This window comes from Manis javanica, chromosome 6 (genome assembly GCF_040802235.1).
Source record: "Manis javanica isolate MJ-LG chromosome 6, MJ_LKY, whole genome shotgun sequence".
Classification (NCBI taxonomy): Eukaryota; Metazoa; Chordata; class Mammalia; order Pholidota; family Manidae; genus Manis; species Manis javanica.
In genome coordinates this window covers 127629224-127645028 of record NC_133161.1, presented here as the reverse complement: position 1 = coordinate 127645028, position 15805 = coordinate 127629224, and the positions used below count along the sequence as shown (strand labels likewise).

The 15805-nt window shown below is 38.6% G+C and overlaps 1 protein-coding gene across 1 annotated transcript; it reads left to right on the top strand.

Moving 5' to 3' along the window:
• The first annotated feature begins 4630 nt into the window (after nt 1-4630).
• Nucleotides 4631-5551, top strand: LOC140850168 (olfactory receptor 4P4-like). The gene has a single exon (XM_073239940.1). It carries the CDS (start codon nt 4754-4756, stop codon nt 5549-5551), a length of 798 nt encoding a protein of 265 aa, XP_073096041.1. The 5' UTR covers nt 4631-4753.
• Nucleotides 5552-15805: the final 10254 nt, after the last annotated feature.

Here is a 15805-nt window from a genome sequence, read left to right as displayed (position 1 = left end):
GCTCTAGAATAGAAGAAATCAGTGTCAGAGTGTGTACTCGATTGAGTATTAGTTAATCATGCGTGCACATGTCTAGAAATAATTTCAGTGCTGAAAAAATAGATTGTGATTTAATTCATTTGGCTATTAAAATTATTCAGCAAGTCTTCAAACTGTTACTCAGAGCCTAAAACCTCTCATTGCTTATGTGAACTTTGGTTGAGTGACAAGTGTCAGTTGTCTCTAAAATAATCCAAGGGTTTTTTTTCTATAAATGGTTAATGAACTAAGCTGAGTGAGATGTGAATTCAAAAAGCTGAAGTGAAATACTCTGAACAAAAGGTGAATGATGAAAAGTTCAACGAAGGAAGAGAGAAAACCCTGAAAGGAAGAAATAGGAATGGATCCACAGCATCTGAAGTGGAAGAATGTGCGGTGAATTATTTCTCCTCTCTTTGCATTATCCTGCCTGAATGTATATTATCTGTTGAATGCATTTTTGCCTCCATTGTATAGATAACAGATTGACTTCCAGTTAAAGTTAAATGCAGGCATGTGTTCTGAATTTTATAGACTAACGTGTTCTGAGATGAGGGCAGTGATCAATTCAAGGAGTTGCCCATTGAGGGTGTGATACGACAACCTCATGGAACAGAGAGATGGAGAAGGGAACTCCATGCTTAGCTGGATAGCAAATTTCAAATAGGAAGAAAACAGTTTTATAACTTTTGCTTGAAAGTTAATGAAGTATTAATGAAGAACAAACGTGATTCACAGGTTACCAAGAAAATGAGAAAACCCAAATTCAGAGGAGCCCCCTGCAGGAAACACTCCTACAGTCACTGTACCTGTGCTGCTCCACAAAACAAAAAATCTTTCCAATAATTAACAAATACCCTAAGCATGTCACTAAAAATTGAATGGAAGTATCACAGAATGTGATTCTTTGTTTACCTTATCTCTAGGCACTCTGTTGCCTGCACTTCTTGCTAGAAAAAATTGTGGTGGTAATGATTACAATTATTGAATAAGTTATATATTATGTTAAAGAATTTACTTCTTTGAATTACTCAGCAAACTTCTACTAATTATTGGTTAAATAAATGGTAGGCTATTTTTGACAAGAGATAAAGATAAAATAATTGTAAACTGATGAAACCCCTACCACATACTGGATGACTCAGACCCTTTAGTTAGATGTACTCATCATCAGTGAACTCAAGAAATGCAACTTGATAATCTGAGAAAAACACAGTACTTGCCCAAAGTTGCACAGATCAGGGAGTAGTGACTAGGATTCAAAATGAAATTTGTGCAGGAAGTTCTTACTATTTCAAGGCAGAATTTCAGATTGCTTTTCTCTCCTTGAGGAACTTAAGATTGTGCAAATTAAGAATGTATAGAGTTTACTTTGCACAGATTAAAAATGGAAATATTAAGAGCAGTTGAGAACCTCTTTTAAGTATAAATAGTCCTAAATATTTACTGAGTGTACACTATGTATCAGGAACTGTGGTGTGTAAGTGTATTGCCTAAGTGTATTGCAAAGTGAGATAAATTTTATTTTAGATCTTGACTTTACTAGTTGTTAAGTTTATAATCTTGGGTTATTTAATTTCTCTATGACTCAATTTCCCCTTTTTCAAAATAAGTTTTATTAGTTTTACTTCTCAGAGTTATTATTAGTGTAACTGCACAGGTAGCCCCCTCTTGAAGAAGCCCTTCAGACTTCTCATTAATAAAGAGAACCCAAGTCCCTCAATTATGACCCAGAGTGTGGGAATTAAAATGAATAATTAGAAATGAAAGGAAATGGGAGTTTGCAAACCAAAGTAGAGCAAACTAAACAGACAGAGGACTCTCAATTCCCCTTCAAGGCCAGAGACAAACTCTTGATTCACATAGCCTTGAGATATTTTGCAAGAATTTAGATCCCCACCAGATTGGGCCACCTCCTGACAAACAGGCATGGAGACCCCAGATTGGGTGGGCCAAAACACTGATAAATGATAAGGTTCCTGGAACAATCCCATCATACTACTGACCAATCAGAAAAATGGGCACAAGTTGATCACATGCCCTGCAACCCTTCCCCATAATTTTGCCTTTAAAACCCTTGCTTGTAGCCAATGGAGAGCTTGGGACCTACCTGGTCGTGCATGGCACCCTGCAATAACACCCTCTTTCTTTCACTATATCACCGTGTAAGTGCTTGGCTTTCTTATGCACCAGGAGAGTGGATCCAGGTTTGTTTGGTTCAGTAACATGAGGATTAAAGAGGTTTATGCCTATACAGCATTCAGAAGAATGTTATGTGGGAATGCTCTAATTGTAAGCTGAGAATTATTAGATCTACTGATTGTTCTTGTAGTTGAGTAATGATATTCTAACAAATTTTTAGTTTCTTCAGAAGAATAATTACATATATGAACCAAAATTTTCTTTTGTAGTTTTAGGGGAGAGGGAAAATAATTTATTTAGGTGGTTGCTTATTTCTATGCACATTATTAAAAGAATGGTTTTGTTTATGTCCATTCAAATGAATAAGAAATTACTTTTAAAAACTGACAAGATCAGTATTTTAAATGTTATTTTTTTGTCTTTAATTATTTATAGATGAGGAAAATTTTAAATGGCGTAAGTGCAGACAAGTAACCTTACTTTACCATGGCTTCTCTCTAAGCTAATTCTAAATCTTAAAGCTGTACCATAGAAATAAATTGTTTTAAAGTTTCATTGTGAAGGAATTTTGTATTTGGAAGGCAACCTAGTTAACTTAATCTGTAAAAAAGAGAGACGAAAGAATTTAAAGATTGATGAGAAATTGTAGCTACAAGAATAGGGCAGAAGATAAGATCACAAATTTTAATGAAAGATGTTAAATATTGATGAGGCATTTGGGAGTCAAAATTCATAGAAAAGACAATTGGATTGTGTGGTTACCAATTTTTCCTATTTTTTCATTAGCCTGATAGTCAAAGGTAGCAGAAGCTATGTTCAATCCCAACTTAATTGCCTGTGTTTTCACATATCATATTCTGTTGGTTTAATAAAATTGCTGAATGACAAAGAAATTAAAACTACCTTTATTCATTCTATGTATTTTCTATATTTTTAAATTAAAATCCCTTTTATTATAACTAGGACACAGCTGGTGAATCTTGAGGTTAGTTTCCCATGCAAAATAATTTTATAATATTAAATTTCATTTTCTGTATGGGAGTCATAAATACTAGGCGTTATTATTGACAACTTTAATTTCCCTTGTTCTTTTTTTATTAGCATGTAGTTGATATACAATATTAAATTGGTTTCATATGTACAACATAGTGACTGGATAAATTTATACATTACTAAATGCTCACTGCAGTAAGTGCAGCTACTCCCTGTCACCATACCAAAATATTATTGGTTATATTTTTATTGACAACTGTGGATTACTGATTTGGTAACTATAATCTAAGATAATGAACTCAGCAAATAATATTTCTATGATTAATAGAGCAGTGGCCATTTATTGATTTGAGTTTCTCAACCATTTTGTGACCAAGTTCAGTCAGATTTCCTTATTTTACAAATGGGATAATTTAAATTCAAATAAATAAAGTGTTTCATACCCAAATGCACACACTGGTGTAATAGAATTGGAGCCTGGCACACAAATGTTTTTCTTCACATAAAACTTTTCCCATTAAGCCAAAAAAATTTTTTTCTCTGAATTATGCAGTGTCAAGATTCTTTAGGAGTTTGGGCAAAAAGAATACATTGTACAAATATAGAACAGAAATTCATACTCTAATTCAAGCTACTGTGAAGAAATAGACTTACAAAATATGATATATGGAGTCAAGAGCAATATCATAAAAGTAAAAGTGCCTTCTGCTCCTCATTTTTTTGTTTTTATGATTCCATTATTCTGTGGCTCATTTATATATATGATTCTTAATGATGTGCCTATAAAAATAAACATACTCCTATAAAATGTCAGTGTTTTAGTGCCAAAAATCACTAAAAAAAAGATAAGCAATCAGAATATATTCAAACCGATTGTATGGGCCTTTTGCAGAGATTCTTTTTTATCTTCAATTTTATAAATATACATATATATATATCATTATATAAATCTTTAATTGTATTTCCCACACCATTCTAAAAGTATTTTGAGGTAGTTTATATTCTACAGGTGACCACTGATAAGTTCACATATGCCTCTATATTATTAAACAAAAACGTTAATGCCTTATACTTGCATCTTTAACATATTTGAGTTTGGAAGTATCCAGAGAAATATCCTTTCCAAGGACTTAGTTGTATATTCCTTTAGAATTTGAAACTATTTGGCAACTAATGATAATTTTTAAACATTTATTAAATTTTGATTGAATACATCATTTTTATTAATGTCAATTTTTCTTAATGTCAAGATTGAACACAACATCCTGAAAGACTAATTTATGAAAACCATTATGAGACTAATCAGTAAAAAAGTATTAAATATCAGACTTTCATTTTCTAGGATCATACCCCATAAACACAGCTTCATAATATGAAGTGTTGTCATCAATATTCTCTATTGACATTTCTGACTTTGACTTATGCATTATGTCTTTTCAGGGGATGACCATAATTTTCACTGCACTGGACTGTGGAAAATAGAAATAATGTCACTGTGTTTATTCTCTTGGGACTATCTCAAAACAAGAACATTGAAATCCTCGGCTTTACTTAATTTTTATTTTGCTACATTGCTGTATGGATAGGAAACTTGCTCATAATGATTTCTATCACATGCAGTCATCTAATTGAGCAACCCATGTATTTCTTCCTTACTTATCTCTCAATCTCTGACCTTTGCTATACGTCAACAGTGACACCCAAACTAATGATTGATCTACTGGCAGAAAGGAAGACAATTTCTTATAATCACTGCATGACACAGCTTTTTATTCTTAACTTCCTTGGAGGCATTGAGATATTCATCCTCACGCGGATGGCCTATGACCGCTACGTGGCCATCTGCAAGCCCCTGCACTACACGGTCATCATGAGAAGGCAGCGGTGCAACACAATGATCCTGGCCTGTTGTGCTGGAGGACTCATACACTCCTCCAGTCAGTTTCTGCTCACCATCTTTTTGCCCTTCTGTGGCGACAATGAGATAGACCACTATTTCTGTGATGTGTATCCTTTACTGAAATTGGCTTGCACTGATACATACAGAATTGGTCTCTCGGTTATCGTTAATTCAGGTCTGATTCCTTTGGTGACTTTTGTGGTTCTGATGGTGTCTTACTTTCTGATACTGTACACCATCAGATCCCACCCTGCCGGGAGCCGCACCAAAGCTCTTTCCACCTACGGCTCCCACATCACGGTTGTGGTTCTCTTCTCTCTGTCTGTTCTCTTCACTTACATCAGACCAGCCACCACTTTTCCAGAAGACAACGTGTTTGCTCTTTTTTACACCATCATTGCTCCCATGCTCAACCCTCTGATCTACACACCCAGGAACATGGAGATGAAAAAAAGCATGAAGAAAATGTCTCATCAGTTGTTTTTGGAAGGGAAGTAACTTATATAAAAAGCATTTCAGAATTTCACTTTAGGGTTCAACCCTGAGCCCTGGAGGGAGTCACTATGAAATGGTATATGAAGAGTCTACAGTGGTGTAAAGGGCAGATACAGGCTGAAGCTCATCATTGTTTTCCATGTTGAAAGCACACCCACTGTAAGTAACTCCTATAAACTGGATAAGCTGAAAAATACTGGGACAGGAAGCAAAAATTGTATGGATGTATTTTGGTATAATAATAAAAGGAGGTACATGCATATATATCCTTTGATTTCTGTAAGTGTTTATATCATGGCTATGATATAGCATAATATATTGGTCCATACATCCTTAAAGATAGAACTCCACCTTTGCAGGGTGTTGTTTCTGAATTGGCACTTTGAATGTTCAATAAGCCATTCCTCCATTGTATGTAATCAGTTACTTGAGAGAAATGGGGTATGAATTAGTTTGCTAGGGCTACTGAAGCAAAATGCTATGGGCTGGGTGGCTTTGTAACCGGGTCTGAGGGAGTTAAAAGCTGGTCTCTAGCCCCTTGCAGGCCACCAGGAGCAAGATAAGGATAACCGGATGGACAGGCCACCACTGTCTACTTTGTACCTGGAGTTCAGGGATGGAAAGAAAAACCAATGAGAGAAACTAAAAGTTACCATTAGATGGTTAATCAACACCCCCTTGTATATTTACAAAAATAACTACAGCTCTGCACATAGGCTTGTTAATAATTTTACTTACAGCTTGAGAAATAAGACAATAATTGTCAAGAGTATGCCAGAAGGTAGTGAACAGGTCTGTGCTGATGGGAGAGGATGGAGAGTTCCACACACCTTCTCAGACCCTCATCATGTCCAGATTCCAGTTACCTGTCACCTCCTGCACCCCTGTACTCACTCCTCTTTTCCCTTGCACAAAAGGGTTTGAAATCATCCCTTAGGACAACAATCCTCCCACCTTCCAAACTGCCAGCTTGTTGAACAGAGTTCTTTCTCTATTCAACACTCTGTCCCTCATTGTATTAGCTGAATTGGGAGGCAGAGGAATCGAACATTCACAATAACAGCTTTAACAACAGAAATTTATTTTCTGTCAGTTCTGGGGTCTGGAGGGCCAAGTTCAAAATGCCGGCAGTTTCAGTTTCTCCAAAGGGCTTATAGGAGGTTGCTTTCTCACTGTATCCTCAAATGGTCTTTTCTCTGTGTGTACACATTCCTGGTGTATTTTCTGTGGGTCCAAATCTTCTCTTCTTATAAAGACACCAATCAGATTGGATGAGGGCCCACCCTAACACTCTCATTGCAACATCATTGCCTCTCCAAAGGTCTTACCACTAAACACAGTCACATTCTGCACTACTTGGAGCTGGAGATTCAGCATGTGAATTTTCACCATTCAGTCCAAACCAGAGTACATGGTAGGATCAGTGAATTCCTTGTGTATATGTCCATTACCATGCTTCCTTTACTGTGAAATAAATTATTTGATCAGAATCAATGCCATGTAACATAAGTTGATTGTGCATGAGACATTCCATAAATTATGGGTTGTGCTGATGATACAAGCATTATGAGCAGGAAAGGCAAATCTATATCCAGAATAAGTGTCCGTTTCTGAGAGGACAATTTCTGTTCCCTCCGTGATGAGAGGTTTTCAGTGTAATCGACTTGCCACCACAGTACTGAGCACTGCCTCTGAAGAATGGAACCTGTCGGGCACTCAGTGTTGACTTGACGAGAGTAGCTTCCAAAGATGGCCGTAACAATACTTCCCATTCCACTTGCTCTTCTTACAGTATGGCACTGACACTACTCCTATAAACTACTGGAGTCTCTGGTTCCTCCCGTTAAACTTGGTGGAACTTGTGACTGCGTGAAATAATATAAAGAGCAGGAGTGAGTTTGTATGACTTCTAAGGCCAGGTATTAAAAACACGCACTTTTACCTTGTTCTCCTGGGGTCTTTGTTCTTGGAACCCAGCCTCCATATTGAAAAATAAGCCCAAACTATTCCACACAGTGAGGCCATGTGTAGAGGCCAGATTTTATGGCCTGCAGCTCAATGGGGTCAAGCACACAGCCAGCATCAGCTGCAAGACATATAAATCAAGATGGCCCCAGATGATTTCAGCTGCGAGCTAGTGAGCATCGCCAGCCTCTGAGTTTTCTGAGAACTCGGACATTACAGAGCATAGACAAGCCATCCTCACTGTGTCCAAATTCCTGATCCACAGAGTCCATGTGCATAGTAAATTGGTTGTTTTATACCACCAGGTTTGGGGTTGTTTGTTACATAGCATAGTAACTGCAAACATTTGGTCTTCAGTAGTAGCAGAAGCAGATGAACCTCCATGAGGGCAATTCTATATTGTTCAGCTCTTGCAATAGCCTGCATCACTACCACTATGGCCACTTTAAGCCTAGACCAATGAGTAAGAACCCAGGCAGCTGGGAAAAGAGGATGACTGAGATCCACAAACCAGAATCCTGTCTGCCACCACTGAGGATTTCCTGTGCACTGGCCAATTGCTCTTTTGGGAAATGTTTCCTCCCATAGAAAAAGTGAGAGGGGGGTTTGGGGCTCTACTCTCCCAGGTAATCTTCAAATGCCACTTGTAAATTAAACAGAAAACTTATCTGTACATTTCCACCCTTGAAACCACAGTGGATATAAAACTTTTTGTTTAGAAAATAAACAACTGCCTTTTCAACATACATGCCAGTGATGATTTTACCTCCTTTCACTTTCAAAAGCCAGGAAGGAATGCTTCTCTCTACAAGGAAAACAGGAATAAAAAGTCGTAGAACCAGGACTGATCTGGGCTACCTGCACAGTGAATTTCATTAATCTTCAGCAGTAACGTTAAGCATTTTTTCTGACTGAGTTTAAAACACTGCACGTCACATTTTGTTCCAAGGTAAAGAAATTTATCTAGTGAAATAATCACCTGGTAAGTAAAAATCCAACCACCCTATAGTAAATAATTTCAAACAGAAGAAAATGTTTTCATATATGTATATAGCATTAATTTTTTTGTAAGTATGTTGCTTTTATATGTGCATTTTCCTCTTCAAGTTTAACAAATATTTTATATAGTAACTTTTCATTACTTCAGTACATTTCAGTGAAGGTTCAGTGAAGGATCAGTGTTATATCTCATATATGTGAGATATTCTGAAAAATATTTCTTAGGATGAACTATTTATGAAATTGTCATTTTTTCCAAAGGAAATAATTCAATTACCTTTTAAAAATAACAAGAGAGGGCGGATCCAGGATGGCGGCGTGAGTAGAGCAGTGGAAATCTCCTCCCAAAAACACATAGAGCTATGAAAATATAACAAAGAAAAATCTTCCTAAAATAGAGACCACAGGACACAGGACAACATCCAGACCACATCCACACCAGCAAGAACCCAGCGCCTTGCAAAGGGGGTAAGATACAAGCCCCGGCCCGGTGGGACCCGAGCCCCCCTCCCCCCAGCTCCCGGCGGGTGGAAAGAAACCAGAGCGGTTTTTTTTTGGCGAGTGCTTTTTGGAAGCCTAAAAGGGACAGGGACCCCGGTGCTGGGGAGGCAGGGCGGCGGGACTGGTGAGCGGGTGCCTGGGACCGGCGCCTGAGGACAAAGAATATCGCGCGTTCCTTCCCTGAGGGACCGGTGGGTGGGTGCTTTTTGGAAGCCTTGAAAGGACAGGGACCCTGGTGCTAGGGAGACAGGGCAGCAGGACCAGTGAGCGGGTGCCGGGGACCGGCACCTGAGGACAAAAAAAAAAAGAAAATCGAGTGTATTTTCTCTTTTTTTTCTTTCCGTTCCCTCTCTCATTGTTGCTGTTGTTGTTTTGGTTTGGAGAGTGCTTTTGGGAAGTCTTAAAGGGGCAGGACAGGTCACTTAGACCAGAGGCAGGGAATCTGGGGATCTCTGGGCACTCTAACCCCCTGGGCAGCAGGGAGCACAGAGACCCCTTATGAGATAAATAGCCTCCTGGCTGCTCCCCCTCTAACGGGGCTCCACCATTTTGGAGGAACAGCCCCAGCCAGGCCAAGCCCACAGCAACAGCGGAGATAAACCCCAAAGCAACTGGGCAGGAAGCAGAAGCCCTATCTGTGAACAGCTGCCCAGCACAAGCCACTAGAGGTCACTATTCTCCCAGGAAAAGGCCACAAACCAACAAGAAGGGAAGCTCTTCCAGCGGTCACTTGTACGAGCTCTGCAAACTATCTCTATCACCATGAAAAGGCAAAACTACAGGCAGACAAAGATCACAGAGACAACATCTGAGAGGGAGACAGACCTAACTAGTCCTCCTTTAAAATAATTCAAAATAAAAATCATGAACATGCTGACAGAGATGCAGAGAAAAATGCAAGAGCAGTGGGATGAAGACTGGAAGGAGATCACAGAGGTCAGGAAGGAGATCACAGAAGTGACACAATCCCTGGAAGGATTTATAAGCAGAATGGATAAGATGCAAGAGGCCATTGAAGGAATAGAAGCCAGAGAACAGGAAAGTATAGAAGCTGACATAGAGAGAGATAAAATGATCTCCAGGAATGAAACAACACTAAGAGAACTATGTGACCAAGCCAAAAGGAATAATATTCGTATTATAGGGGTACCAGAAGAAGAAGAAAGAGGAAAAGGGATAGAAAGTCTCTTTGAAGAAATAATTGCTGAAAACTTCCCAAAACTGGGGGAGGAAATAATCGAACAGACCATGGAATTACACAGAACTCCCAACACAAAGGATCCAAGGAGGACAACACCAAGACACATAGTAATTAAAATGGCAAGGATCAAGGACAAGGAAAGAGTTTTAAAGGCAGCTACAGAGAAAAAGGTCACCTATAAAGGAAAACCCATCAGGCTAACATCAGACTTCTCGACAGAAACCCTACAGGCCAGAAGAGAATGGCATGATATACTTAATGCAATGAAACAGAAGGGCCTTGAACCAAGGATACTGTATCCAGCACGACTATCATTTAAATATGATGGTGGGATTAAACAATTCCCAGACAAGCAAAAGCTGAGGGAATTTGCTTCCCACAAACCACCTCTACAGGGCATCCTACAGGGACTGCTCTAGATGGGAGCACCCCTAAAAAGAGCACAGAACAAAACACACAACATATGAAGAATGGAGGAGGAGGAATAAGAAGGGAGAGAAGAAAAGAATCTCCAGAGAGTGTATATAACAGCTCAATAAGCGAGCTAAGTTAGGCAGTAAGATACTAAAGAAGCTAACCTTGAACCTTTGGTAACCACGAATCTAAAGCCTGAAATGGCAATAAGTACATATCTCTCACTAGTCACCCTAAAGGTAAATGGACTTAATGCACCAATCAAAAGACATAGAGTAATAGAATGGATAAAAAAGCAAGACACATCTATATACTGCTTACAAGAAACTCACCTTTAACCCAAAGATAAGCATAGACTAAAACACAAGGGATGGAAAAACATGTTTCAGGCAAACAACAGTGAGAAGAAAGCAGGGGTTGCAGTACTAATATCAGACAAAATAGACTTCAAAACAAAGAAAGTAACAAGAGATAAAGAAGGATACTACATAATGATAAAGGGCTCAGTCCAACAAGAGGATATAACCATTCTAAATATATATGCAACCAATACAGGTGCACCAGCATATGTGAAGCAAATACTAACAGAAGTAAAGAGGGAAATAGAGTGCAATGCATTCATTGTAGGAGACTTCAACACACCACTCACCCCAAAGGATAGATCCACCGGGAAGAAAATAAGTAAAGACACACAGGCACTGAACAACACCCTAGAACAGATGGACCTAATAGACATCTATAGAACTCTACATCCAAAAGAAACAGGATATACATTCTTCTCAAGTGCACATGGAACATTCTCCAGAATAGACCACATACTAGCTCACAAAAAGAGCCTCAGTAAATTCCAAAATATTGAAGTTCTACCAACCAATTTTTCAGACCACAAAGGTATAAAAGTAGAAATAAATTCTACAAAGAAAACAAAAAGACTCACAAACACATGGAGGCTTAACAACATGCTACTAAATAATCAATGGATCAATGAACAAATCAAAATAGAGATCAAGGAATATATAGAAACAAATGACAACAACACTAAGCCCCAACTTCTGTGGGATGCAGCGAAATCAGTCTTAAGAGGAAAGTATATAGCAATCCAGGCACACTTGAAGAAGGAAGAACAAATCCCAAATGAATAGTCTAACATCACAATTATTAAAACTGGAAAAAAAAAGAACAAATGAGGCCTAAAGTCAGCAGATGGAGGGACATAATAAAGATCAGAGAAGAAATAAACAAAATTGAGAAGAATAAAACAATAGCAAAAATCAACGAAACCAAGAGCTGGTTCTTTGAGAAAATAAACAAATAGATAAGCCTCTAGCACAACTTATTAATAGAAAAAGAGAGTCAACACAAATCAACATAATCAGAAATGAAAATGGAAAAATCACGACAGACTCCACAGAAATACAAAGAAGTATTAAAGACTACTATGAAAACATATATGCCAACAAGCTGGAAAACCTAGAAGAAATGGACAACTTCCTAGAAAAATACAACCTCCCAAGATTGACCAAGGAAGAAACACAAAAGTTAAACAAACCAATTACAAGCAAAGAAATTGAAACAGTAATCAAAAAACTACCCAAGAACAAAACCTCGGGGCCGGACGGATTTACCTCGGAATTTTATCAGACACACAGAGAAGACATAATACCCATTCTCCTTAAAGTGTTCCACAAAATAGAAGAAGAGGGAATACTCCCAAACTCATTCTATGAGGCCAACATCACCCTAATACCAAAACCAGGCAAAGACCCCACCAAAAAAGAAAATTACAGACCAATATCCCTGATGAATGTAGATGCAAAAATACTCAATAAAATATTAGCAAACAGAATTCAACAGTATATCAAAAGGATCATACAACATGACCAAGTGGGGTTCATCCCAGGGATGCAAGGATGGTACAACATTCGAAAATCCATCAACATCATCCACCACATCAACAAAAAGAAAGACAAAAACCACATGATCATCTCCATAGATGCTGAGAAAGCATTTGACAAAATTCAACATCCATTCATGATAAAAACTCTCAGCAAAATGGGAATAGAGGGCAAGTACCTCAACATAATAAAGGCCACATATGATAAACACACAGCCAGCATTATACTGAACAGCGAGAAGCTGAAAGCATTTCCTCTGAGATCGGGAACCAGACAGGGATGCCCACTCTCCCCACTGTTATTTAACTTAGTACTGGAGGTCCTTGCCACGGCAATCAGACAAAACAAAGAAATACAAGGAATCCAGATTGGTAAAGAAGAAGTGAAACTGTCACAATTTGCAGATGATATGATACTGTACATAAAAAACCCTAAAGACTCCACTCCAAAACTACTAGAACTGATATCGAAATACAGCAAAGTAGCAGGATACAAAATTAACACACAGAAATCTGTAGCTTTCCTATACACTAACAACGAATCAATAGAAAGAGAAATCAGGAAAACAATTCCATTCACCATTGCATCAAAAAGAATAAAATACCTAGGAATAAACCTAACCAAAGAAGTGAAAGACTTATAATCTGAAAACTACAAGTCACTCTTAAGAGAAATTAAAGGGGACACTAATAAATGGAAACTCATCCCATGCTCATGGCTAGGAAGAATTAATATCGTCAAAATGGCCATCCTGCCCAAAGCAATATACAGATTTGATGCAATCCCTCTCAAATTACCAGCAACATTCTTCAATGAATTGGAACAAATAATTCAAAAATTCATATGGAAACACCAAAGACCCTGAATAGCCAAAGCAATCCTGAAAAAGAAGAATAAAGTAGTGGGGATCTCACTCCCCAACTTCAAGCTCTACTACAAAGCTGTAGTAATCAAGACAATTTGTTACTGGCACAAGAACAGAGCCACAGACCAGTGGAACAGATTAGAGACCCCAGAAATTAACCCAAACATATATGGTCAATTAATATTTGATAAAGGAGCCGTGGACATACAACGGGGAAATGACAGTCTCTTCAACAGATGGTGCTGGAAAAACTGGACAGCTACATGTAGGAGAATGAAACTGGACCATTGTCTAACCCCATATACAAAGGTAAACTCAAAATGGATCAAAGACCTGAATGTAAGTCAAGAAACCATTAAACTCTTGGAAAAAAACATAGGCAAAAACCTCTTAGACATAAACATGAGTGATCTCTTCTTGAACATATCTCCCCGGGCAAGGAAAACAACAGCAAAAATGAGCAAGTGGGACTACATTAAGCTGAAAAGCTTCTGTACAGCGAAAGACACCATCAATAGAACAAAAAGGAACCCTACAGTATGGGAGAATATATTTGAAAATGACAGATACGATAAAGGCTTGACGTCCAGAATATATAAAGAACTCCCACACCTCAACAAACAAAAAACAAATAACCCAATTAAAAAATGGGCAGAGGAACTGAACAGACAGTTCTCCAAAAAAGAAATACAGATGGCCAAGAGACACATGAAAAGATGCTCCACATCGCTAATTATCAGAGAAATGCAAATTAAAACTACAATGAGGTATCACCTCACACCAGTAAGGATAGCTGCCATCCAAAAGACAAACAACAACAAATGTTGGCGAGGCTGTGGAGAAAGGGGAACCCTCCTACACTGCTGGTGGGAATGTAAATTAGTTCAACCATTGTGGAAAGCAGTATGGAGGTGCATCAAAATGCTCAAAACAGACCTACCATTTGACCCAGGAATTCCACTCCTAGGAATTTACCCTAAGAACGCAGCAATCAAGTTTGAGAAAGACAGATGCACTCCTATGTTTATCGCAGCACTATTTACAATAGCCAAGAATTGGAAGCAACCTAAATGTCCATCTGTAGATGAATGGATAAAGAAGATGTGGTACATATACACAATGGAATACTACTCAGCCATAAGAAGTGGAAAAATCCAACCATTTGCAGCAACATGGATGGAGCTGGAGAGTATTATGCTCAGTGAAATAAGCCAAGCGGAGAAAGAGAAATACCAAATGATTTCACTCATCTGAGGAGTATAGGAACAAAGGAAAAACTGAAGGAACAAAACAGCAGCAGAATTACAGAACCCAAAAATGGACTAACAGGTACCAAAGGGAAAGGAACTGGGGAGGATGGGTGGGCAGGGAGGGATAAGGGGGGGGAAGAAGAAGGGGGGTATTAAGATTAGCATGCATGGGGGGGGGGGAGAAAGGGGAGGGTGGGCTGCACAACACAGAGAGGACAAGTAGTGACTCTACCACATTTTGCTAAGCTGATGGACAGTAACCGTAATGTGGTTGTTAGGGGGGACCTGATATAGGGGAGAGCATAGTAAACATAGTATTCTTCAGGTAAGTGTAGATTAAAAATTTAAAAAAAAAAGAAAGAAAGAAAGAAAAGGGGGATTACTCCTTAACAGGATAAAACTATTGGTAAATCAAAGATCAACGCATGCTTTAAATATCCTTAATGTTGATCACTTAAAGGGTGTCAGATGATCAGCTATGGAGGTACTCTTTTCTGATAATATTCCTTTCTCTTAATTAAAAAAAAAAAAAAAAAAAAGCAGTTACTGTGTGCTGACCTCCAATGAGTTCTGCACAGTGGTATAGAGGGCATGTCAAAGTGTGGGCAAAGGGTCTGTTTGTTTCTACGCAGAAGATCAAGGCCTAGCTTGGATACCCAGAAAATGAACTAAGATACGATATGAGGAGGAGCTTCCGGCATCAGCACTCTCTGGAGGACTCGTGCCGGGGGATGATCATCAAAAAGCCTCCACAGGGATCCGGACGATGCTGCGGTTGTGGCTGCATCCAGCCCACCGTCTCCTGGACTTGCCATAAGAAGGAGGAGGGAGATGTCTAGGCTGGCATGTGCATACAGTGAGACAACGAATTTGACTGGATCTGTACTGTTGGAACTCAACCAGGAGTTGGGAGGGGTGCAAGTTGTAGCACCCCAAAATCTCATGACTATAGACTATCTATGGTTAAAAGAACATATGGGATGTGAACAGATCCCAGAAATGGGCTGCTTTAATTTGTCTGATGGTTCAAGTACAGTTGGACAATATCCATCATATCATAGATAAATTTTCACAAATGCCTAGGGTGCCTAAATGGTTTTCTTGCCTTCACTGGAGATGGCTGGTAATTATAGATTTGCTTTGTTTATGTCACCGTATTCCTATTAT

What these genes read in the sequence shown, in the direction of transcription:
- LOC140850168 (XM_073239940.1), top strand. Translation starts at nt 4,754, where the DNA reads ATGATTTCTATCACATGCAGTCATCTAATTGAGCAACCCATGTATTTC.